Source organism: Dermacentor silvarum, chromosome 11 (genome assembly GCF_013339745.2).
Source record: "Dermacentor silvarum isolate Dsil-2018 chromosome 11, BIME_Dsil_1.4, whole genome shotgun sequence".
Lineage (NCBI taxonomy): Eukaryota > Metazoa > Arthropoda > Arachnida > Ixodida > Ixodidae > Dermacentor > Dermacentor silvarum.
The window spans coordinates 114564504-114591749 of record NC_051164.1 but is presented as its reverse complement, the minus strand read 5'-3'; the positions used below and the strand labels follow the sequence as shown (position 1 = coordinate 114591749).

Here is a 27246-nt window from a genome sequence, read left to right as displayed (position 1 = left end):
CCCTCAGTATGGGTATTTCGCATCCAGAAACACTCCTTTCGATGGTGGGATCCGCAACATTACTCCTTTAGCAACATCAGATTTTTTTATATGGTATTAAAAAATTATGTGCTTCTGGCAGCAATAAAAATGGCATTTAATAAGGTCAGAAATAAACTATCTGTCCTTTTTTAAGAACCCGTCTATTCTTAGAGTGATAGTTTACTAAACAAACGAAATCAAAAAGATTACGCGATCTGATGTGCGAACACGAACGGACTATAAGGACGTGAAAAAAATCACTAATTTATAATATTGTAACCACGTTAATAGCACATAATAGAATAACGCACACATTCAGCAAACAGATGACGAGTACTTTGAGTTCTTTCTCACTTATGTTCCTTTTCTCACAAGTTGCAGCCCACTTCGCAAGATGTACTGGGCCGTCCAGTTTTAGGGGAAACGCTTCTTCTACTTCACGGGGAAAATGTGCCTTATACGACGCCTAATGTTGATATCGATAAATGAAAGAATAGTTTTCTGAACATTACGTTAAAAATCAGCTGCTATGAGCTCGTGATCAGTGCTAATGATGTGCTTCCCCTAAAAGTTGGACGCTCGCTTGTCCCATTAGTGTGCGGTGCTCTTGTTCTGATTGACCATCCAACGGCAAACACTTCTGGAGTGCAAACACTATTGAAGCGTTTCAGAGCGTTGCGGTAAATCCAGTAGACTCTAGCCTATCCTTCCTCCTCGATGAGTGTTCGTTCCAAATGAACTTATGCAGCAACCCTATAGTGTAATGTAAGATCAGATAATGTCTGGATACGACTTTGGCACGTCATGAATAGGTGTCATCAAGAACCAGACTGTCCGTTGCTGCGTGTTAAAGAAAGAAAGAAAGAAAGAAAGAAAGAAAGAAAGAAAGAAAGAAAGAAAGAAAGAAAGAAAGAAAGAAAGAAAGAAAGAAATGAAGACATTGAAAACATTTGTGCGCCAATAAACAGAGTGAGCAGACTAAGAGGGGGTGCTCTGAGACGGCGTGCGAGAGGACAAGAGGCGCCGCCTCGTGGCCACAGCGCAAGCCGCTCCAGCGTCGGCGCCGGCCGCGCCGGGGACTCTTGGCGCCGCCTGTGGAAAGAATACGCAACTGCGTCGACTGTGTGCGTTGGCGCGTGCTTGCGAACCGGGACGCCAGCGAGGTTGAGTCATTGGGGCCCTGGACTGAGAGGCTCCAATCACCCCTCCTTAAAATCTTTTCCAGTCCGACAAAGTTTCTATTTCTATCTCTCATTTGCACCTGCTCGACGCATTCAAACGACAGTTCCTGCATTTGGAAAAGCCTAAAATCTGGCGACATTGAAAGCCGCATAATTCTCATTTCGCGCTCACTAATATCTTGTAAAAAGGATGATAGTCAAGAAACCTCAAGAAAAGTTGAAAAGCGGTGTTAGCTCCGGAAACAAAAAGTAATTTCGCTTCTCTTTGGAGTACAGTTCATACATTGTACTTACAGTTCAGACTTACAAGTTCAACGAATTGCACTTGGATTTGAACCGCAAAGTTTCTTTGTGAAGCTTCCTTCCAGGTTCTCATCGCACGATCGGCATTTTTTTTTTTTTTCAGCCGAAGTACGTACTTCCAAACTTTATGTCTGAATTCCCCCCCCCCCTTTTTTTTTTTCGTATCTTTTTTTTTTTTTTTTTTTTTTTTTTTTTTAAGGGGGTAGGGTAAATATACGAATTACAAATTTCATTTGTCAACCGTTTAGACATAAATAAAATTTCCGCGACCATCAGTAGGTTGTATGTCCAATTTTCTTTCAAATGCAGGAAATTTCGCAGCTCAGCCACAGGCTATGACAGCACATGCAATGGTCTGATGACTTTCAGTTCCATTCGAATTGCTTGATATGATGCAACGTTATGCAAAATACACAAGTGTATCTTTGTCGGGATGGCCCCGTGCCTGTCGTGATCCGAGTACACATGTGCCCGGTATCCACGGTGGCTATTGCGTGAGCATGTGACGCGGGTTCGTTTCCCGGCGGCTAAGGCCCCATTCCAATGCCTGCTGAATACAAGAATAACATTCGTGTGCAGAACATTGCGTGTAGGTTAAAGAGCCTCTGTAGCTCTCTACTAGACTTCTCTCGTAGCCTGTGTTTATTTGGTACGTTAAACTCCACGATCGATCAATCAATCAATCAATCGATTAGTCGATAGGCTATTTCAGGGCTTCGAAGGAGTTGGAATAAAGCGCTGCCTGGAACGAAACCGTTTCGTTACACCACTGATTTCGCTGTATTCGTTTAGGTTTCGTAATAAAGCGCCGCCTGGAACGAAACCATTTCATTACAGCGAGGATTTTTCTATATAGGTTTAGATTTGACCGCGTCTTGCAGACGTTCGTGCTCACGCCTTGCTTTCTCCTTATGCCGGTCGCAGGCCCTGTGGAGGTGGTGGCGGTGACGCTGTACGACGCCTTCGACGGCCAGCAGCAGCAGCAGGCACCCCCCAAGAGCGCCAGCGCGCCCGCCACTCCTCAGGGGGGCGGTGCCGGTGGACACGCCGCCTCGCAGCAGGTCTCGCAGCTGAGGGACAAGCCGGCGGCTGCGGTCCGAGGCAACGGGCTGAGCGCTCCCACCCAGTCAGCGCCCTGCACTCCGCCCGCGACCAGCAACACGGCGTCCAACCAGGCGACCACGTCGGCCGACATGCCGCCGCTCAAGGAGCCCAAGGACTGTGAGTACACAATGACTGCCCTGGCTTTGTCCCAAATCCGGAGGTGGACGAGTATACCCGGTATAGCAGATCGCGACACGGGATTGTACTTGTTGGTACGCCATCACGTCGTTAGCCATGGTCAATGATTCGTCGGAAGAAAGAAAGAACAATCGTCTGTTGAGACGTGCCTCAGACGTGACCTGATTACAATAGGTATCCTACTTGAAGACTTCCCGGTAAAGCCACCACCAGAAAATGGCCTCTCGTGAACTACTGCACCTCACTGTATGTCCGATTCTGTTCCTGAGGGTGTTTAATTGCAACATTGATGGAGAAGCATCTCCATGCGCTTGTACAGCGAAATTGCATCGTCTTGCGATTTGGTTTATTGAGGTGCAAACCTCGTACAAAATAACGTAAGCTCATGTCGAGAGCTGCGATTTATTTGTAGAAGCACGAGTACAAATTTCTTGCTCTATCTAGTGAGTCGAAGGCGCTCCACATCTACCCAGTAGTGTTTGTTTGAGTTACGCCATTAGAATTGCCAACAGAACGCAACACCATTCGCGTAGCAAAGCTCGCCCTTTACTTTCGCCCAACTCCACCATTTCATTTCATCTGCGAAAACGTACTGTAGGAAACAACTAAAAGTAGAGAAGCACTAACGGGTTTATAAAGTGAGTCATGGTCAACAAATTGTGGGAGTTGGCAACTATCCGAACTAGCTTGCGCTCGGACTCGGAGCTGTGGCTAATCTACACGAAGCGTCTTCTCCCTGGGCACTTCTGCATGTTCCTGCATGTTCTTTCTTCTTTTTTCGCTGAACGGTAATTTTATGAAATGAATGCTGTGATCGACTAGTTATGAGAATAGTTCATATACTGAAATGAACGTTGTGGACGCCCATTACACGCGTCAAACTTTACACGCAAGTGTAGCCTGGGTAGAACTATTTGAAAGTACCGCGCGCAATGTAGTTTTTTCCTTTGCTCGCTAGGTAGCACGAACGTCGCGAGAAATAGCTGCAGACCTGGCAGGTTGCGCCGTCCAGCGCCGTTACGTCATGGCCTTTCGTGACGACCATGGTGACGACGCATGGCGACCCCGCAGCCGCCGACCCATAGTTGGTTTAGTTTGCGATGTTGTCTTGACGCCCCATGATGAGTTTTGTGAACTGCTCCTCTTTTGTGATTTGTTGATCCGCAATTTCGAGATTCAATCGCGACTGTTTCATAGAGCTAACTAACTGCAAAATGGGATTTTGGGGAACGGCTGTGCTCGCTTTACAACACTTGCATTCTCCAACTTCGCGCGCACATGCCATTCAGAATATTTCTCGTAAAAGAATCGCACCGTGATGCCGCCTTGTAAGACATGAGTGCCGGCTGGCGCAAGATATTACGTTTTCTCTGTGGCTTCTGGGCAGCTCCTGATCTAAATCTGCACCCCGCAAGTGCGCAAGCGAAAACAAATTGCGCAATAGTTCCTCCTGATAAAATTATGCACTTGAACGTGCTTTGACGAGCGTTGTCGTTCCGTAAAAGCAGTCATCGTTGCCTTTCCCATTCCGCATTCCTGATTAGTAATTTCGTCGTGTACTTACCAACGAGAACATTCGAACTAGGGTAGTATACTCATCTAGGAGGCCGTGCTTTTCTTCCGTCACTTCCGTTTTTGTCGCAGCCTGGTTATGTAAATTACGCGGCTCAATGGCTTTGCGATCGTGTGCGACAAGGTCCGCCAAGTTTGCTCGTGCTTACATAAAACTTTTGCTATTGCTTGTTCGAGTTCCCGCAATCCTTGCATGCCAGAACATTCCTTCCCCCTCCTTTTTCTAGCCTCGTAGTTGTGAAAAACACCAATAGGTGACGCCGTAGTCTACAGCGTTTCGACCTTGAAACTTATTGAGCGAGATCTCGCGCAGCTCTCCTATCCTTTCTGGCACCTTATATATATGTTTTTTTTTTTTTTTCTGACGTCCAAGAACGAAGGGAGTCACTTGAATCCCATCTTGATTAATGGGGAACGCTGGGCATTTCGTTTTATCTCTTCTCGCTGTGATTTTTTTTTTTTTCCCCTCTGTCAGAGCGCGCGTGCATGCGCGTATTTCTCCGTGCCTGCATACGCGCGCGCGTGTTTGTGTGTGTGTGTGTGTGTTTCTGAAGTTTTGCCAAGTCGTGCACGGATGAGAATCAATATATCGGCGGATGCTGGGCCGGTGAAGACGCAAGCTCGGAAATCTATCGGCGCGAGGAAATCCTTCGCATTTCTATTATTTCGTCCTCTCTTCCTTCGTTCTTCGCTCCTCTTCCACCTTCGCTCTCTCCTTCGCCCCTTTTCACTCGTTCCCTGCTCCGCGTCCGGACGGGCCGTTCTCGTCGACACTCTTCCCCCGGGATAATTCCTTTGTGCACTGATTTCTCGTTTGCGGCCAAGTAAATGTTGATTCGCTTAATTGGAAGCGCTAACATGCGAACCACCCTTGCGGTGTTTGGGTGCTCTCGCGCCCAACACTGAAAAAATAAAGGCTGCGTGATTTGTATCTGCGTGACTTATATCTAGGGTCCTTCCTTTTCGGCTAAAGCCCGCTTTCTCCCGATGAGGTTTTGTAATCTCACAGAGTTTGTAAAATTAAATTTCGCACTAAAAGGACACTTTCCAGAAAACGTACCCATCAGCCTCACTGAAACACTAACACAATGTATTACAGCTCTCGAAATCTGCAGGGGCGGTGGCTCGGACTTAATACAGCGTACGTAGAAAATCGTACGAGAAAGGATGTGGCCAGTGGCTCTTTTGTGACGTAACCCCTGACAGCACGCTGTCGGCAGAGGCATTTCCCGCTAGAAAACGGCACGTCCTGGCTGTGGCGTGCGTGCCGGCAATGCACCTCGAGGGGTAAAAGGGCGGCTCTCTCGTCGGGCACCTCGCCGCCATTATAGAGACTTGCTAAAAATTGTCGCGATGCCCCGCCTCGGGGAGCCATGCTTTGCGGGCAAGCACCCTTCTCGGCCATAAGGAGGGCCTAGACAAAGGCGCGCCGGGCCTCTCGCTGCCTCCTAACCTTGAGTTTCTTTTTTTCTTTCTTCGCTTTGTTTCGTATATTCTTCGTCCAATTTCATTTCGTTCTTCATACTATTCTCTTTCTCATATTTGCTCTTTTACGTCGACCTTTTCTCTCTGCCTTGTAGTCTCAGGCCTGTCGCTTTTCATCTCCCTTTCACTGCGGGCGCACCGTCCTCTCTCGAGAAAGCTGGCTCCGGGAAGTAGGAAGAAGCGTGCCCCTTCTCTGCACGTGTCCGCCGACGGAGCGATCGTTAGCGTACAAGCACGTGGCACAGCCGCGCTGGCCAGCGTACGGGTGAAGGTCAGCCCTCCTCTCCTTCGCGACGCCTTGTTTGTGCTTGCCCGCGCTGCTCGCTCTCGGACATGGTGGTGGCTCGTGTAAGAGATACATAAACAAAGCTCGCTGATTCGGTCATCGCCTTCGGAGCAGGATGCGTCTTAAAAGCAATTCGCTGTGGCATACAGTGCTATTATGCTGTCAGTGCGTAGAGGTGTATACATATTTCTTTTCACTCTTCACGATCGATATCACGTTTACTTGTAGCCGTCACATGGGAAATCCTTGCGTGCGTCTGCACCGTAGCGCGCTACGCACCCACGTAGAATAACTCATCTCATAAACGTGGGCGCATTAACAGTTACAACGAAGTGTGACAGAGAGAAAGAGAGGGGCGCTGAAATAGTGGCGCTAGCTATCACGCGGTTGTTTTCGTATTTCGCGGGCTTTCTTTAAGGGCAAGTACAAGAAGCTCCATCGGTGGTGCTTAGTGTGCAAACGCTGCAGTCGGCTATTTTTAAACGTGATCTACTACTTTCATATTGGCAGTTTCTTGCTGAAGCCAATATGTTTAAAGTTAGGCAATTAGTTCATACTAATTGACTTTGGAAAATGAAAAAAAAAAAAAATACCGCAGACTTGGTCGTACGATGCTCAACACCACTAAGTTGGTTTCAGCCGCCTAACACAATCCGTCGTTTTTGAAAACCTTGGTTACTTTTAGCTGGACAGCCTGTATATAACTTGTTGTGCAATATTTATTGACGATCTATAGGCTTCAAAAGATACCTTACAACTTTTGTCAGCAGACAGTGTATTGAGCAGACGTTGGCTAAAAGATATTAAACCATTTTTGACTATAGATACCGGTCAATATATTTTTGCTGACAAAATAATGAGCGTTCTGCAAGGACAGATCAATTTATATATCGAAGTCATTAAACAGTCTACAGACTGTCGATATCAATTTTTGTAAAGGTGCGAGTGATTACCTCGTCTGAAAGGGCCCTTCATACTTAGGCGGTTCGGTTCCATAGATGGTATCAGCTATAAACAGATGCTTTCTGGGCAAAATATGGTCCCTTCACCGCCCTTTGTGTTCGTCTCCCGCCTCGTTCCGTCCTTTGCGCTGGTCGCAAAGTGTGCTTTTAGTGTGCTTTAGTCCTTCGGCCGGCGCATAACGTTGTGAAATAGTCTGGAATGCAGTAAACATTCCCACGATAGCCCGTTTTGGAAAGTGGTGAGCGAACACGAAATAAGAAAATAGTTGTCGAGAACGAAGACGACTGAAACCGGCGCATATGCCCGCTTTATAGCCGAACACGTGCTGAGCATTGCGAAAACAGCATTTTTTTTTTTCCATGCATGCATGTCCTGCCAGGGGCGCATTTGGCTCGTTTATATTTTAGGCAAATTTGTTATCTGACAGTGTGGTGTTTTGCACCCCTTTTGGACCGTTGAAGGGTTGGTGAGAAACGGGAATGCCAGACTCCTGCCACGTCGAGTTGGACGAGTATATCAAATATCCGCTAATGGATCTCTCTCCATATTCCCACGCTGCTTTACTCCAGTTCCCTCGGGTGCGTGCGGGCTGGAGCGATCCTCCCTAATGGCTCGGTCATTAAATGACCCGCCGTCGCGATGCTCGCGTCAGGTCGTAAAAAAGGCGCTTAATGGCGCTTGACCACGCATGAAGGCCGCACCTCGGTCGCTCCTCAGCGGATTGCTTGGGTTTCAAGTCGGGGCGGCATAGAGCGGCTTCTCCTGTTGAGCACGGACTTTGGGGTTGATCTATGTTGCCGCAACGTTTGTGTCAAAGCATACTAAATCCGCATCCTATACTGCCGCGTGGATCAGTGGCTGACGCGTTGTACCAGTGACCACGAGGTCGCGAGATTGAATCCAGGCCGCGGCAACCGCATCGACGTGGGTTTGGAAAGCTGAAATTGTTGTCTCCTTAAATTTTATGGCTCGTCAAAGAATTTCGTGTCGTTTGAATATGCGATTAATGTAACATGAAAATAATTTAAGAGCAAATATATGGATCGCATTTACCGACATACTGCAATATTCTTGTTTCTTTGAGTAAACCTTTAGTTGCGAGTATTTTATGTCTCTGTCCATGTTGTTTCGCGCTACCTTCATTGTATCAAAGAACTTCAGATCGGTCAAAATAAATCTGGAGCCCTTCCCTACGGAGCTCGAAATGTACTATTGGGACGTTAAAGCTCAGAAATTATTATAATGCTTAAATCCGAACAGGTAGTTACCGTTTCTCCTTAGTATGTTGTCGCATTACTATGGAAGCGGTGCTGATTATGGCGTCTGTTTCGAAAATAAGCAGCTATGCTTCGCTTCCTTTGCGTCATCGCTGTGGCGTAGCTGTTCAGAGAGTCCTGAGTGTAGAAACGATAATGTCGAGTTGCCCTATACATCTTACCACGAACTCGACGCTTCGATTACCTGATCCAAGGGAAGCGATCGCATTACGGTGGATCCGACATTCAAGAGCAGTATATAATTACTTATAAGCGATTTCTCTGCTACTGCAGTTTTTACGGTTACTGCACTTTATCTGCTTGCAACCTGCACCGGTGCCCCCCTGTGCAATCGCCCACGTTTACCCTATGTGCAACAGAGGACGCGCGCGCATTGGAGTAGAATAACAGGAAGCCAGATAACTGCGTTAAAAGGTCTTCATTCTGCACGAAACATGATATGGCCAGTTAAGGTTCGTGAGAGCATATTTTATCAGTCAAAGGCAGACGGAGAAAGTTGGGAACAATCAGAAAAAGGCTCGCTTCGTGAACATGTATCGGTGCGTTGTGATGGAATGCCAAGATATTGACCCAGCAAGGATCGTAGCCAACGTCCACAAGCGCTGGCATTCAAAGTTGACGGGAGTGTTAACTGGTCAGCGGTCGAGAGACGTTTCGAAGTTGGTGGGAAAAAAAGCATGGTCGATGGAGCGAGAATCTTTGCAAGCACAGGTGCCTCCCTGCACAGTGTATAGAGATAGAGCTTGCAATTTAGATAGAAAAGATCAAGGAGAGATAGTCAGACTGCCATGTAGTAAAGCTTGATTAGCTCAAGCATTCTAGGTGACTATTTGTCGCCACCCCGTTTCGAAGGTGATGCGAATAAACGTCATCATCACCAAGGAAAGGCATTGTACAATGGTGCCAAGGAAAAAAAAAAGAAAAAAGAAAAGGACGAAAGCGAGAAACAGTCCCAAGTTAAAGTATGGCAATTACATTGCGACAACGTTGCTCGTCCTCTGTCTGTGCAAGCGATCTCATCGATGTAAACAAGCTTTTGCTTTTCTTTGCTGGCCCTCCGGCGAATGGTTTCTATAAATTCCCGGTTCGCCATCGCCAGAAGGAGCTGCGACAGCTTCCTTTCTGTGTTACACGATCCGGCAGTGCTGCTGTGCGCGTTTAACGTCCACAGCCGCGTGCAAGCTACTCTGGTCCTGTCAAGGCCGCAGGTTTGCTCGCAGGCGTCGAACGTGCGATAAGCCGCGCGTGGGTTCTCCCCGAGAATCCTATGCAGGAAGCCTGCGTGATGTGTTGAAATAACGCCACGATGTGCGCGTTTCTGCAAGAAAGCACCATTTGTCCAGCGCCTTTTAACTAGTCAATTATTAGTTTAAGTCGTTAAATGCCGTATTACCTCCTGAAACATTATCGCTTGCAGTCCAACGATTTCGCCCGTTTTTATGTGTTTTCGTAGAATCATTGTGCTATTGATAAAGATTACTCATCGACTCCGGCGTTTTATTTTCAGTCTCGTTCAGTAAACGCACGGAGTAATTATATTTAATGCAGAAAACTTCACTACTGTGTTATAGCTGCAAGAATAAATATGTTACTCCTATGTGGCTCCTTTCCAATATTCGGGTACAGTATGCGACACACATTGTGGCTGGATATCTCAGTCATGGTTGCTCGGAGGGTTCCTTGTAAGTGAGCACGTCGTGCACGCTGTTTTCCGATGCAGCTCTACCATGACAATACAGTTGAAACTCGATTTAACGAAGTTATGACTGCGCTCGAATTATTTCGTAAAATCTAGAAAGTGATTATTCGGTCCTTCGAGATCTAAAGTTGTACCGTAGCGATACCCCAATGCTACCATGGCATTGTGTTTGCCGCTAATGCACGCCTGCGCGTGTGAAAAGTCCTCGTCGGCGGCCCGAATTGCTTGTGCGATGCAGGCCAGGTAGACGGTCACGTGAATATATGACAGGCTGCCGATATGCAAAGACGCGGGCGCAAAGGCCATGACGCCGTGATGTTTTAACGCAATAGCGTTAGAGCGCACGATCGAAGAAAAACCCGCCTGTGTCAAAATTAGAAACATTTTTTACTCATTTATTTCAGGAAAAACTTCGTTAAATTGGGTTTCGTGGTCATTAGTTTCGTTAATTCGGGTTGATGACAACATTGAACCCTATAGTACCTGCCGGGGAATGGAAATTTCTTCGTTAGGTTGGGAACTTCGTAAAATTGGGTATCGTTAGATCAAGTTTTAACTGTATATCATAAATGTACTAATTAAGAAGGCCTTAATGAGGGTCGACTTAATTATTCGCTTCATTTACTCGTACTATCACGCATTGCGTGACAAAATGCGTAAATCACCCGCTCTAGCTCTCTTGAAATGCCTTCAGAAATTGTTTTGCGGCTTGCAAATACTTCCAACAAAGGCGTCAGCGGCACTCCGATAGGTGCATAAATTCTGTTGCTCCCATGTGTCGTTAGAAGTAGTCATTTTCGATGGAGGCGAAATGCAAAAACGCCCGTGTGCTTGCGTTGTAGTGCACGTTAAAGAACCCCAGGTGGTCAAAATTATTCCGGAGCCCTCCACTACGGCGTGCCTCATAATCAGAACTGGTTTTGGCACGTAAAACCCCAGAAAGAAGAAGTAGTCATTTCAGTACGCACTTGTCTCTGCGGAGGTGACGTGAACAAATGCGTCGTCAACGAAGCGAGCGTTGCGAAGATTTTACGTATTAATTGAAGGTAACCGAGCCGTCGTTTTCGTTCTCTAACTCGGTGAAATTTTATTTTACTCTTTGCAGCGATCCATGTCAAATTGTCATCCAACGTGTAACTATGTTTGATTTGCACGAATGCAAATTACGTCGCCGTGTTAGCCGCCGTATGCAGTCTCAGTAGTTCCGCCCAATAACGCCGCCATCTTTCATCTCACCTCTGTGCCGCGCGTCTGTTTTTGGCGCAGCGACAACTTCCCGGCGCTTTCCCGAAAATGATTTAAGGGGCGCAGAAGACGCTACGGGCAAGCCAGAGGGAGAAACATATAAAATGGCGGAGTATAGGAGGCTGGGGAAGTTGCCACTCGTAAAGGCCGCGGAGTGCGTGCATCCCCACCCGGGGCGGGATTACACTATGAAACTCGCAATAAGCAGGCCACGCGCGTTCGCTTGGCAGCGCGCAATCTTCCTTCTTTTCGTCCGGATGCGCGGCTCAGCTCGATAGGAGCGGATCGCTGACGTGCGCTGGCTGAAAATTGCGCGGTCACCTGAATAATTCGGTGCACTTCTGTTGAGGCTGATGAGGCGACCGCCGGGCTTGTGAGGCCTCTTTCTCGGGCTGCAAAAATTAATTTCAAGATCAAAGGTAGCTTTCCGGGCGATGGGTCCAAGCTTACGCACGTGTGTTGTCGCCGCACTCTGGGCACGTCGTAGTGCTGTTAGCATAGCGGCATTCACGATGTTGGGGATTGCGTGAATGTCTTTCCTATGCCTTCTTTCAGTAGTATGAACACGCGGTGCATGCATCCTTCTATCCTCACTGTGAGAAGTGCGGTTCGTTCTCAGTAACGTACGCAATAAGCATTTCGTTCCACGTGTCAGACTTAGAATCTAAGGCTGACATCTAAGGCTCCCGATTTAAGCTGTTATGCAACGCAACTTGTGTAGAAATGTTCTCTTGTTCTGAAAACAAAAAAGCAGTCTTTACGAAAGTCGGGCAGTCAGTTGATGAAGAGCCAATTAGTGAATTATCCTTAACCAATTAATAACGAAACGTGGACAACTAATACAGTTGTTAAATGTGCGCTCGACCTGCGCAAGAGAGAGCCACTAGAGAGGGCATGTGACTGCAAATAATTGTGTGGATGACACCATTTACGAGATATGCGCCGTCAAACTTGCGCTAAAAATGCATTGTCGTTCCACTTGCTTTCTTAACGAAACGTTGTTTTATGTATTGAAGCACAAAAGTAACTGGAATGTCAATGCATTTCATCGCAAAGTTAGGGTTAATATTTCGAAACTGCTGTCATCCTGAGAATTCGTTCCAAGTGGGACGCCTTGCGAACTTCCCGGCTAGAATTTGTAAATTGCAATATGTGCCATAAATAATTAGGTAAAACCGTCATTAATATAATTGTATTAATTAGTCGATTAGGCATTTCAGTTTTTTGTGCAAGTAATGTCCGCCTTTTCGAGTAGACCAGCTCATGGACTAGAATTATGATATGTAGAGACCGGATTTTAGGCAAATGCCTTTTTTGTTCCTTGCGCTCCTATCGCCCCACTTTGATATATGAGCATGAATTAGAGGTCAAGAAGGGCTTTTATAGTGTTTTTATAGTGCCTATAAATGCCTATTTTGGCGTTTGTGCCTAAATGCCTATAGATGCCTATTTTCAATATCGGTGCCTATATGAAAACTATTTAGCCTTAAGTTTCGCTTTCGAGACCAGTTAGAGACCGTTATTCATGTTACTGGGCAACATTGACTGTTCGGAACTCTATGGGGTTCAACCTAGTCCTTTAGTTCAACCAACTCTGGGAAAACAACTGCTAGCAGCATTGAAATGAGACTCGCCGGCCAGCATACGCCGACGCGCTGACATTGCGCGAGCGGTTGGCGAATGCGAAACCGCGGAGAGCCGTCAGGGGAAAGGAGAGTGAAGAGCAAAAGAAGAAAGAAAAATGTGATGTGCACGCGGCTTTTGTTTTGCTTGTAATTTACTTTTTAAGGTGTTCACCGCCGTCGGGCGTTTGTTCTTAGCGTACGAGATCATTCTCAGTGACAGGCACTATTTCGAATCCGAAAATCTGAAGATGGTGGTAGTTTGCTATTGTTTCCACAATCTTCACAGTGATTCTTCGGCTATGTTCATGGTGCTCTCAAAACATATTTCTTCAAACATGCGCACTTCAATTGAGCAGAAGTGTATTTGGCAGTGTTGGGACGTCTGGCCTGTACAATTCGGATAGTGTCATTGCATATGAGAAAAATGTCTGTTTTTGTTGTGTCTTAATTTAATTGCGTCAGGCAGACATAAAGTATTGGTTTTTTTAATCAGTATGCCCAGCTTTCAAGTATTCTTTTTCATGCCTGTTTCACTATATGCGACGCTCGAGTACAGTGGCCATTGAACATGTATATGAGCAGTGCGCTTATTGAATGAAGCCAATTGATCGTCATTAGTCCAGCAGTTTTATGGGACAACTGCACGGCTATTTTCAACTTTTGGCGCCTTTGTGCCATAATAGACAATAACAATTATTATTTTACTGTCGTAGATATAGGCCACGCAGGTCTTCGTTTGAAATTATTTGCATTTATGTAAAAATTTAATGTGCCTATATTTACGACGTTGGAGGCCTAAAACGTTGTTTTGCCTGCCTATTTTTGGTGCCTAACACGCGCTTTTTTAATGCCTAAAGATCCAGCCTCTAATGATATGTACTGCGGACAATCTAAGGGAATTTTTTAAAGTACGCTGAAGCACTCGGCATAGCGAGAAGCTTTACTGGCCGGCGAGCGAACGTTGAAAGCGTCTGTGTTTCATAGGCTAGCATCATGGCGGCCCCACTCACGGTATAATCTGCCGTGCAGATATGACATTTTCCAGAACGATAGAGATATTTAAAAAAGGAAATTAAAAAGAGCGAAAAGAAATACTAGAAACTGAACATGCCAAACTAAGAGGCTTTATTCTATTCGTTTCGTTCTTTGTTTTCTTCGGATACCTTTTCTAGTTTCCGTCAGTGCCCGTTTCTATGTGTCCTGTTCGGTAGCTTTTAAGTGCAATCTCTTTCGCATGCAATAATTTCGCCATGCACATCCTTCCAATGCATTCCTTTGCCGCCGTGTGTCAAAATTCGGAGGCGGCATATATTCGAATGTTATCACTTAATTTTGTGATAGAAGAAGCTCACGTAAGTTCCCTAATAAATGTTTTCAAGATTTGCCCTAAGCGAACCATGCACCTGCTCATCAATTTCATGCTCCTCATAAGCTGTACCGCGTACTCTGCGAATAAAATAAAGAAGCTAACACGCGCAGAACCGTACCTTCTGTCTTACGTTTCCTTATACAGCGCAGTTTGTCGCATAGCTGACTTGGCAAGCGTGGCTGAAGTAGTGGATGGAGGAAAAGTCGTGACCAGCAAGCTGAGTATAACGCCGTGCTCGAATGGGCTCTGCAGTGGTCTGCCAACAATTCCAGTGCTGCGCAGTATTTCCAGTGCGGCTTCCGTTTCATGGTATGCCACGCAATGCGTCGAGACCCACCGCGTCCTCGCGTTATTTCTCCTTTCTTTCTTAATGAGACGTTTTCCTCGTAAATAATGTTCCTTAGCTTCCCGTGCCCGTTACTCGAAGCATTACACTTAGCCGCCTACGGTCTGACAGATAACACCGAAGTTTGCGAGATCAATCAAAGGAAACGAAGGCGCTCGATTTGGCGAACTAACCGCAAGCATGCCATGCGCGCTTTAGCTAAGAAACCAGCGGCAGATGAGGCGTAGCATGAACAATTTTGGATCCAAGATATGACGGGCTGCATTTGCGTGCACTTTCTTTCCGTTTTCTTTAATCACGAAGCACAATGCATAATGAGAACAACAATAATTTTTAACATCCCTCACGTATTTGTGCGAGCTCCAGCAACTCGTACATCAAAGAGAGTGAATAAGGCAGTCCTTACACCTTTCGGAAGTCCCACATTCATGGGTCTGCTTTGCCACTGCTCGAAGTCTACCCAAGCCTTTGCAAGTGCTTCACTATACAGCTGCAAGTCATTCACTGTATGCCGTAGTCATTTCGAACGCTGCACCGCATCAGAGCTTAGTACTTCTATAATCTCCGCTATAACCGACGCATATTGCTGTATCATGCACTGGCACTGCCAATGCCGGCGGCTCGTTCCACCAGCCTGGTCCACGGCCTTTCTGGAACGCGTGTCTGATATCATACGCATAAAACACCATAAAACACTCCAGTATACACCAGTATACACCAGTGTCCGACTCAACGGACCAGCTGAAGCCGGTCGACCGAGCGAGAGCTGAGGCCGCTGGACCACCCATTACAGAGCGGCGGAGCTCTAGATCGGCCCTGCCTGGTCACACGGCGATACGGCTGTTCCGGGGCTCCGAAGCAGGCTGCGTTGCTGGCTGACATTTGGTGCCGGCCGACGCCGTCGCACTTAGAACCGTTGTGGAACTGCCCCAGTGCGTTATGAGGGACACCGCAGGGGAGGGCTTCGGAATCATTTTGACCACCTGGGGTTCTTTTTTAACGTGCACCCATTTATCTAAGTAGAGAGTTCTTGCATGGCACCCTCATAGAAATGCGGCACCCGTGGCCGGTAATCGAACTTTCGACCTCGTGTTCAGCAGCAGGACGCTCATAGCCACTGTGCCGCCGAATTATAATTGTGGTGTACAAAACTAAACTCAACTGAAATCGTAAACTTAAATAACCTTAATCGTGAACACGGTTTCTAAGTGACCGGGACGCCTTTTAAAATGCGCTCCCGATCAGCCCGGACCCCCGTGCGCGCGTGATTGACACTCTCCAGGGTTGTTAACCCGTCGCGAGAGAGCGAAGCTCACGCTAGCCGCCTTGCACTCAGCGACATCTCCATAATCGCCAGCTTCTTGATGATTTCGTTTTATATATCTGTTACGGTTGTTTCTTGTAGCATATTATTTTTAAATATTTGGCCCAGGCGTTCGGATTGCGTCAACCCGTTACAGATGGTATGGCCACCATCATTTACAAAGGGTTCGGCTATCATCATCATTGACCGACGCCCTCCATCTTTTCGGTGCTCGGCCGGAATGTAACCGTCGAGGGATTTCTCTTGCCAAGGTGAGCGACTGCGTGCCGCGGGGGCCCAGGCCTCGAGCTGTGGCACGCGAAGCCGTTGCTGTTCTGGCCACCGTACTTGTAGCCCGACGTACCGCTGACTGACGCGCAGGAATCGACGTTGCTTGACAGGAAGGGCGGTGTTACATCGGTGTCGTGTTTACGTTGGCTGCGATGTACTTCCTGCTTTCGTAGCTACGACGTCGGTCACTGCTCCCTCTTTTTCTCGGTGCCATAACGAGGTTCTCTTCCAGCGCGCAAATTGGTTTTTGTTGCTCTGGTCGCATATTCTGCCTAACTGCGTGGAAATGAACGCCACAATTGTGTTGATACGCCGGCAGCATTAGAGCGGCTGCACCGTGAAAAAGATCACGCCTGCATTGAGCGTGCTTGTCTGGGTTGCGTGCTGCTCAAGGAGGTCAGCATACACCAACAAATGTTCGTTGGCTAAGGAATAAACCCCTTTATGATTGGCGTTGTCATATAATCTCGACGAAGCCTCTTGTGGGTGCAACTTCGGTTTGTTCGTCTGGTTTCCGCTGAGTCGTCATCATCTGTTTGGATGAACAAGCAGCGAATGTATTGTCGATCACTGATTATCAATGCTTATCTTAAATGTCGCACGATGTCGTATCTTCGTACTTCTACCGAGGGGAACTCTCTTTCTCACAATAGATGTCTTTAATATTTCGATTGAATATTATAGGAGATACACCGACATGTATATATTTTTAATCCGAATATAGTACGCTAGAATTTGCTATAATAACAAATGGTAAAATTTGCAACAATTTTAAGGGGAGGGAAGTTACAACTTGGGGGGGATTAGAGCCTTAAAGAATGTCGCCTGGCTGTAAAAATTATTTTTGCGAATAGATCGTTTCGAAGGGGAAGAGGTTTTATGTTGATGTCTAAGAGCGCAGTTATAACGTATACGCTGCTTTTTAAATCTGCTTCCTCGAAATAACATACCGAGATGACTTTTTTTATCGACAAACACTTCAGCTGCAACAAGGATAATGTTTATCTGCTCATATTGACAGTAGACGTTCACATTCATTTTATAAGTCTTCTAATTGCCGTGGAGGATTGTGCTGGGCCATTTAAGATAATGGCTTCGCCAATGTACTAAGCAAGCACTGCGACACTTATCTCGAATGACATATCTACATTAATCGAGTTCCTCATAACAAACATTCAGGATTACAATATATCATCAAATGATAAGCACTCATACTGACTACTTCCTCATATTTCATCATCCAGATCACATTCATTGGAGCCCCAAGTGGTTTTTCCGAGACATAAATGTGCATAGTTGAAACAGTTTCATGATTAAATATCTTTTACACATCGGAGGCGCTGAGCTCATATTATGCGAACATCGTCACGCCAAGCTGCTTATGAGAAGCGTTTCATATACAAGGCTCTTACCCCCGTATTCGGAAATGCATGTTAACTTGAAGCCCGTGATTGACTTAATTGAAATGGTGCTTGTCGTGAACGCGCCGAAGGAAACGCAATGAGTGGCTTGGGCATGCCAAGCGTCATTTATAGATCGAGTCGAGCGTGGCTTCAGGTGAGTTAAGACGCATTTCTTAATACGGGGGTTGGATCAGCGCGCAAATATAGAAATAAGTGGACAACGAGAGAGAAAATACAGATCAAAATGCGGTTATATCGAAGTTTGCGCCCATTCTAAGTTCAAAAATTAAGCAAACAATCTTTTGTGCCTTAAGGAATTATTGTGTCTACACAGTGTGTTAATTAGGTGTATAATGAACAAGTCAGGCGTTGTTTCTTGGCGTATGCAGTTCATCATTGATTACAGAAATTGCATTACATTTCACTATCAAGGTACTATGGCACCCTATAGCCATCATTCGAATTAAGTGAACTATTAAGGGCTATAACTAATTAAGCATATCACATCCTACGTTTTGAACTACATTACCATTTAAGTGAAGCGATCAATAACACGATTTATTCTTACTCCACCTAGCATAAGTAAATAAATAAATAAATAAATAAATAAATAAATAAATAAATAAATAAATAAATAAATAAATAAATAAATAAATAAATAAATAAATAAATAAATAAATAAATAGCGCCAAATTCAGCGCACTGTTGGAGTCACGATGACTCGAAGCTTTGTTTGGGTATATAAAGAGTATTTAAATGTGTGTTTGTTTTCCGACTTCGTGACATTAAATCCGACAATTCAATCAATCTTTCCTTGTGTCAGTGGCGCAGCATTTCACGTGTTGCCATTGTTTCGTTCGAGACACCGAGGAGCACGACGGCATTGTGTTTCAAGTGGCTCTGTATGTCGAATGTGCATCGTGCGCATTTCCGACGCCACTTCGCGACAGTAACATGGATTCGGCGTCTGTGGCCGCATTCGGGGATAAAGGGCGCTTGCTTCTCAGGAGTCGCGCAATGGTCCAGCTTATCGCACGTGTCTGGTCTTCATTGAGTGGCCTCTGTTGCAGGGCTATCAGCGCTGACAAGCAGCTTTCTTGAGTGCGTGCCGTCTGTCGCGTGTTCGGAGACTTTCTCGCGATCAGCGCGGAGCCATTGCCTAAACTACTACCGAAATTTTCTGTCCGGGACTGATGCGGTTTTCGCAACGATAACGCTCTGGGCAGTTCGCGGTTCAATCGCCACAGTCAGCTCCCTGTCGTGACGCGCTACACGTGTGAAACGCTTCCCTTTTATCCGCTTTCAAAAAAAAAGCTAAAATTCATGTTATTAGACGGTATAACTTAATAACACCGTCGTTCTGTCATACGTTGTTCTGCTTAGTAAGAATATTTCGTGCAGGAAAACGTGTCCAACGAGACATGACATGCGATCGCGCGGCCTCTAACGATTACTCGGTGAGCTTCCCACTGGCCCCAGAGGAAAGAAGCGAATACATCAATTTTTTGAGTATAGGCCTTGGCTTCGTCCGTGGCTTCATTCGGTAGCGCGACAGCACGAAGACAAACAAGTAGTCAAGTGACAGGACATTCGCTGTCCTGTGAGTCGACACTTTGTTCTCGTGTTGTCGCGCTACAGAAGGCGCCTATAAATCCACTCCAACTCGGCCATCTTTCCGTCCTTTTACGATGGATGTTATCACCAAGCAGAAGGCCCAAAACGCATAATGGGCCGTCAACGTGCGAGCATGGACATGCTCACGCGCCCTCTGGAGTGCCTGATCACTCTATCACTCACGGACCCACCAACGCCCACGCACACCCAAAACAATGATTAAATAAAACTTTATTTCATAACCACGGAACCTACATTCGGACTTCTAGACCCATAAATTCATGTGGAATGAGGCTCAGTAATTTCACAATACGAGTGTTCACAACGCAAGTATACAGAAGGGAATGTTCTGGGCACGGTCCGGTCACGTAGAGATTCCTGCACGATATCGGCCGTTCGCGATAGCAAACATGGCTGTATGTAAGGCGCCTGACGCAGTGACAACGATCGTAGACAGTTGCTTCGGAAGAAAAGCCCATGTTACATGAACTGTGGTAATGACTACCGGAATAATTCATGTGATTAGCGACACACACGCACGCACGCACACGCACAGGCGGCTTTTAGCAACTTTTCGACTCGACGCATTGTGACGTCACGAGCGGGAACGAAGGGAGGGGCATCAGTGGGCTCGTACCTGCACACGGCGGACGCGCCGATTCTAAACATAGTGCGCTGCGCCCGTGCGTGCGTTAGCAGCAAGCGTCGAACAACCGCTGAGAATGGAAAGGGGGCGGAAGGTTAAAAAAGAATAGCGGAAGGTAGTGGCACCCACTCGATCTCCCGGCAGCTCGCGCGCTACGCTTTCAGCCCCGAAACGCGTGGGACGTTGCCTGTCGAGTTTAGCTAACGCCAGCAGCTTGCTGTGACTGCTAAATTATAACGTGCTTTCACGTACCTGGTATGTTTGTTGTCTCTAACTTTAGTCGCCTCATGTGATCGAGGATGCTTGTATAATTATTCTTGTAGGTGAGAATTAGTGCTTTTTTCTCTCCCTTCCTCTCTCTCGCTGTTAAAATGCTGAGAATTTCGCCGCAAATTGTATCGATCCGTTCTTTTCCTCGCTCCTTTGCAGTTGTGGGGCGGAACGCGTCGTTGCTACAATTAGACGGGGTATGAATAGGTAATAATTTGCAATTAGTAATGTATATTAGTTATAAATAGCTTTGCAGTAAGTATACGTGTCAGAAACGCTAAGGCAATAGTTTACCGCACAAGCGCAGCGCTAGAAACCTGGCAGCGCAGTGCCGCTGCGTCACAGCTGATCTGCAGAGTTTGCTCATGGCTAAACGGCCTGACAGGCAACATCCGTATGACGTCACCACAGTGCTGACTGTGTGCGGACACGACAGTAGCATCTGTTCGCTCGAATTGATGCTCGAACAACGTGGCGGTTGTCATCGATAAGTGATCGCCGATTTACTTCGTATTTATTTATTTATTTATTTATTTATTTATTTATTTATTTATTTATTTATTTATTTATTTATTTATTTATTTATTTATTTATTTATTCATTTATGAGTAACGAGGTCTATGTGAGCTTATTTTACATATATCTGTACCACCGATATAGGAAGTGTGGCGAACCAGACATCAATTAGCGAGGAACATCTTGGACATCCGGCGAGCACGTACGAAATGAGATAAGGCGTGGCACAGTATGAGACGCAGTATGGTATCTTGCCTTTGGGATAAATTTCTGCAGACATTAATCCATGTGCGTTTCGATACTCTCCAGCCCCATGTGGAATGTACAGTTGTTCAGATTGAAACGCGTTATGCTGGACCAGCGATTAATTGAACTGCGGGTAACTGTCTATAGTTGTGGAGCTTGACTTAAATTTCTCATCACGCTTGTCGATGGCTTACAATCATTCGATGCGACTTCTCACCTATTGCGAATCACTCGTTATCGCAGGCCTCGCTCCTTATTGCGGGGTGATTTCGAGAAGGGTCTCTCTTTCGGAATTCTCTACATTTATTAACTCGGCGTCTATGTCGTCACCTCCTGTCTCTGGCCCTTGTCTGTCTCGCAGTGTTCAATGTTTATTCGCATGAGACAACGTCGTAGACATTTAACAAGCTATTTGGCGCCCTTTGCGAACTAGTTGTCGGGGTTAGGGAGTGCACAAGCAGCGTTATAAGAAAGCAATGGGGTGGCACTTGGCTTGTGTGCACTGCTGCGAACAGCCTTGCCGCTCCACGACTGGAGGATGCGGCACGGAATAAAACCAGCGGGAGAGAAGGCGATAACGGGAGTGGAGGCACTCGAACCGTGTAGTTCCTCCCCCGTATGTGATTCGATAAGACATCGCGCTGTGCACCAACACGAGACGGCGCGTCCCGTTGCGCGCCCACTGCGATCCCGTTCCCAACGACCATCTCTGCGTCGCTCTTATCGAATACCGCGGCGGAGCCTCCTCGAGTGATTAGCTCCTTCTCTGCCGTTGCGCCACGATCGCGTCGCCCTATCTGAATCCACGCGTCCGATTCTGCCTCGGGCTGCCCGTCGGAAATGATTTGTAAACAACCCTGTTTTCCTTCGTCTCCTAAGCGCGTTCTGGTGTTTGGCCTGATTCCGGGCTTTTGTCATTCATGCCCACAAGCTACACCCGTGCTCGGAGAAATGCGAGGCACGGTCTCAACGGCATGTCTCTTTCCTTGCGCCATTTCTAGTCGTTCGATGGATTTATCGCAATGGCGCACGGAATGTTGGGCAAGCTGCTGTGGCCACAGCGTGCGACTCAACGTTTTGTGCACTGACGTTGCATCATCGACTCCTCGGGTGGCATCGATTAAATTGAGACTTGCTGCGCGTCGCAATGACCGCGTTTCAATACTTCTATTATACGTGCTCGCTAGTGATTGAACCCAATTAGAATTGATTTGAAGGTGAATGCGGAAATTGTGATCCCCCTATGCGTGGCTGTTCGCGAGGGCGTCCGCGCATCAATGAACGAAATGAGCGACATTATTCAAGTTTAGCTACGCTGGCCTTCTGCGTGGTCACGTGCGATTCGTTCCAGACTAAGCGTGTTCGTGCGCCTTGTTCGACTTGCATAGAAAAGCTCGGTGCGAAATTTTTTTTCCCCGAAGAGTTGTGTGCTATTACGTTCTTGAGACTCAGCTGGAGCAGTCATCTTGCTATTTGTTACAGAATAAATTGAAAATCCTGCTTCGTAAGGCTTACATTGAATGCTCCCAAGTTTTTTTTTTTTTTTTTTTTTTTTCTGTGGACGTCTGCAGACAGTCAACAATTAAGCCATCTTGAGGACGGCAAATCGCGGCTTACAGCGGGAAATCCAACGCTACGCCTCATGCAGGTTTTGTTTTTAACATGTTAGATACTGCAGTATGTAACAGACATTTAAAAGAATGGGATAATAATTTATCAGAAAACAAGTCGTGGCTTCATGCCCAGTAGTGAAACCTCGCAGTATAGCTTTTATGATTATTATTGTTATTTCCGCATGCACGCTTCTTCGTGCACAATGACTTCGTTTCAAGATAACGCAATTTTGTCGAAAGCGAATACTGATTTGTCAGCTGAACACGTCTGTTTGTCGACAAGCTGAATGTTAGTTTGTTTTGTTCCGGCAACAGCTTTTGCGAAAAAAGCGATGCTAGGGAAAGTAAGGCGAACAATGGATGGACCGAAGAGGTGCTCTTTCGTGTCTCTCGGCGACAGCCATGCCTGCGTCGTGTTCGACTGACTGCTGCGTCCGCTGAGTCGCAGCATTCGACCCCATTCTGCGGGGGTCGCGCCAGAAGGAAAGAGACTCGTTACGAAAGTATCCGAGAGAGATGGAGAGAGCGGTTCCCTCCCTCTCATTTGCAAGCACGGGAAAAGATGGCGACTCAGCGCGGAGGGAGGCGGCGGCGCAACTTCTTGGAAAGAGTCGCCTGCTGGACTGTAGACGACGTAACGGGGACGCTTCGCTTAGATTGAGTCTCCGTGTCCCCCGTCCCTCTTCCCACGCCGATGACGGCGCTTTCCAAACCCCGCTTCGCGAGGTTGCACCGAAGGAAATGGGACACGCGCGGACTTTGCGGAACATCGTCGTCTCTTTTCCGGACTGTGCCACTCCGCCATTCTCATTTCGGCTGTCATTCCTTTCTCTATTCTGGTCCTCTGCCGACGACGTCTGTCCGGATGTGAACATAAAGCTGGGCCGTGTCGCGTTCTTTCCGGAAAGTCAGTGAGTGCGCTAGCCTACCACGGCGTCGTGTCCAGCGTGCGCTAAGCGAAAACGTTGCGCGAAGTATTAGAAATCGCACCGGTGACCTTGACCTTTGGCTGACCTCCCGCCGTAGTGGCTGTGTTATTGTGTGCAAGTGAGAACGTGGTCGTGAGAAGGAATTCTGATTGCGGTGGCCGCATTTTGATGAAGGCGGAACACCAAAAAAAAAAAAAAACAAAAAAAACTGATGGACGTAATTGTGCGTGTAGGGACGCGTAAACGAAGCCATGTAACACCAGGGTCCTCTTCCGGCGTCTGTCGTAGCCCATGTGTTGCCTTGGGACGATGGTGGCGATTTGGGCTTGTTGGTTAGTCACCACGGAATGGTATCAGGTGTAGCGCTTGTGTCCTTCTGTCGTTTCTTCTTATGTCCGTGTTTTGCTGCGCTATACCAGGTAGCATGCCTTGGGACTTCTAGCACCGTCAATCATTTAATGTTTTCGTCACTGATAAAATGTGGCGACTAGTGTGAAACTGTACTCGCGCTCGGTCTGGTCGCGTCCGTGACTGGTCGTAATCGTATACTGTGTGAGCTAGCCTGTAAGGCAGCCTTCCTTATTACCAAGAATGCATACAGTGCACCTTTTACATCTAAATAAAATGACGTGTTTCTTATATTTGGCGTATATTCACATAAAAAAATGATGAAAGCCGTGTAAGTAACATAGAAAGAGGGCGGCTCAATCATTGTCTTGCGCGCTCATCTCTTTCCAACATGCCTACTTCCTTCGCTTCATAATGCTCTAACGTTTTTGTGTTCACGGTCGTGCGCCCAGCGCGTCTATATTTAGACATGCTCTTCTTTTTCTGCTATCAGTGAAGCCAACAACTCTTCAGAATAAAGAGAATCCACACATACGTGACCTTGGATCTTGAATACAGCCCAGTGGAGAATAACCTAGAGGTCTCGCAGCTTGTTTCGCGCTTATTTTGTCATGAACAAACAAGCCAACAGGTGAAACGAGCAAGAATTAAATGTATGAACAACGGGCAACTAAGAACTATCCAAACAATGCCAGTAGAACACAAGAGAATCGAAAGGCCCGCGTGCAACTAAAACGCAAGCAAGTCAACGCACGGGCCTCCAAAAGTGTGCACGTAGACATCAATGCTAAAAAAAGCCAGCCGCAGACAAAGCCAGCACGCACACCTGCAAACAAGTAAAACGGGCGAGGCAACCGAGCGTGCCAGAAAACACGTGAACACATCCATGGCGATAGGAAAGGAAGCAGCGGATATGAGTTTGATACGAGGAATAAAAATGCAGCACCGAAGTCTCGGAGGATCGAATGGACGTCCGTGACTTCGCAGGAATGCGATGCGCGGCCCTAATGCACAGTGGTAAAACGCGCGGGATCATTTCTGCCAGTGCGCAGCAGCTACGATCTTCTGTTGTCTTATATACCGTAACCTACCCAACAAGCGGATAACCACCGTGAACGTCGTCATAATAGACATCCACTGGTACAAAAGGAAATTGCGCTGTGCTTGCGTGTGTCCATTTGTTAAAAATAATCGACCGCTTCATGGGTTCGAACTAAAGCGCCGGCATGAACGTTCAGCGCCTTGTGCGCGAAGGCTTTCGGCTTTTAAGTGTTAAAGCACAGAGGACCGACATTGTACGTGATCCGTGTAGTCGTTTAGCACTGCACCGCTTTCTACCCTGCTGGTTGGCTCTGTTGGTCGACATATAGACTAGAGCTGAAGAATTGCACGACACGAAATACACGGACGCGACGAGTGCCGCCTGTTGTGCGACGAGCGCACAAATCTGTTAGCTCGTTTGCAAAACTGAAATTTATTGTGATTATATGGACACTCCAGGTGCATTTGACACGTGTTCGTGTTTGCCTGTGCGCGCGTGACAACGCAAGGGAATGTTTACAGCAGTTTATGCAGCTGATAAGACTGCTAACCTTACTTCGTATAGCTGTCTAATAATTTACCATTGCAAGCAATGCTTCGCCTTCCGGGCGAAACTACGGTTTTTTTTTTTTTTTTTTTTTAATACAGTATCGACGTTTGTCTAAAGTGTAGACAGTCTACGGACTTAACGGATTACAGTTTTATAAAGCTTTTTATTGTTTTAAATGCGTAAGCATTTCTATGCCTACCCAACGAGGAAACCCGTCCGTCCGTCTGTCACGTAAGACGAATCGCTATAAACAAAATTAATGTATAATACAAGATAAACTCGAAATGAAAAAAAAATGGCGTACCTTGCACTGGAGGCGCAATGCTAAAGAGACAGCAGAGCTGATGGGCACCCAGCATTTCCCGGAATTTATTGATTAGCTATTGATTGGCTATGGATTGGCTACCGCAAGGTATTGACCACGTATTTGGGTCAGGCTAAGCACTACGAAGCCATCCCCAGAAATTTCCGGATTAGCTATTGAATGGCTATCGATTGGTTATCGGTGACTGTAGTCAGTCACCGATAACCACTCGCTTGCAGAAGGTGCATATATCTGAACCATATGAATGTGTTGTACCGGCGGTACAAAGCAACTGTCACGGGAGAACAATGTCTATAAAGGCAATGATGAAAGATTTGGTGATGGTGGAGTTAAAGTCATCTCTAGGACCACATGGACAGCCGACTTTGGAGCATTCTAGACACCAGGAAGATTGTGATTTTGCGAAAGCTTAATGCCAAACACGCCACATCCCCGATGCGTTTCTGTGGTCGCGGGATACGGCTTCTGTTGGGGCGTTCCTTCACCGAACTAAGTGCCGATCTCCGAGGACCATTGCGCTTCACGTCGCGCAACACACACAGATAAGCAGTCAATGAGTTTATAAGGATGATAAGGAATGATGGGTTATATGGGTCTAAACACGGTTGATAATGATACGACGCGGATGGATGAGGTGCTTATCAGAATGAATTATAATGGTCGGAGCAATGCTGATAAGGTTAATAAGCACCGATAAGGGTTGATAATGGTCAAATAATGTATGTTAAAGTTGATAAGGACAGATGAGGGTTGATAAAGATCGGATCGAGTCCGATAAGGGTTGAAAGGGTCGGATTTAGTCCGATAACTTCGATAATGACCGATAAGGGTTGATAAGGGTTTTTACTGGTCGGACTAAGTTTTATAACATTGATAATGACACCCGGCTGCGTGGAGATGGAACAAGTGGCACAATGCTTACGCATATATGGAAAGCTCCAAGAGTAGTTCCTGCGTGCTTTGTTTTTCTCTGGGACAGCTGCTGGTTATACTATAGGAGAACTTCATAAGAAAACGACGTTGGGCTAGTTGGTGTTGCATTTGGACGGAGAAACAGCGCGTAAGACGAGGGCAATGAAAGAACAACAACACATGCGCTATGTTGTTGCGCATGCGTTGTTCTTTCATTGTCCTTGCCATACGCGCTGTTTCTCCGTCCAAATACTAGGCAGAGTTTCGTACGTACGAGTTGTCTGCTGTATAAATGTACCGCTATCGGGGCTCACTGTGACGGATTTAGAGGGCGTCACTTCCGACATAAAATAGTGTTGGGCGAATGTAAATTATGTGAAAGAAAATAAATTATGCGCTGCCCGCTGCACCGAAGTATCGCAAGCTTGTCACCTCCGACACGGTCACGCGTGGTGCACTGCAATGCACATGACGGACACCCGTGTACTTAGATTTAGGTGCACGTTAAAGAACCCCAGGTGGTCCAAATTTCCGGAGTCCCCCACTACGGCGTGCCTCATAATCAGATCGTGGTTTTGGCACGTAAAACCCCATAATTTCAAAGAAGACAAAACACCGATCAGAC

The 27246-nt window shown here is 46.6% G+C and overlaps 1 protein-coding gene across 1 annotated transcript in view; it reads left to right on the top strand.

The window, feature by feature from the left end:
- Positions 1–27246, top strand: part of LOC119433476 (cAMP-dependent protein kinase catalytic subunit 1) — a 408857-nt gene that overhangs the window by 213841 nt on the left and 167770 nt on the right. The window contains exon 3 of the mRNA XM_049658854.1: positions 2430–2726. Coding sequence (XP_049514811.1) covers positions 2430–2726 — 297 coding nt within the window. The remainder of the gene's footprint in view (positions 1–2429; positions 2727–27246) is intronic.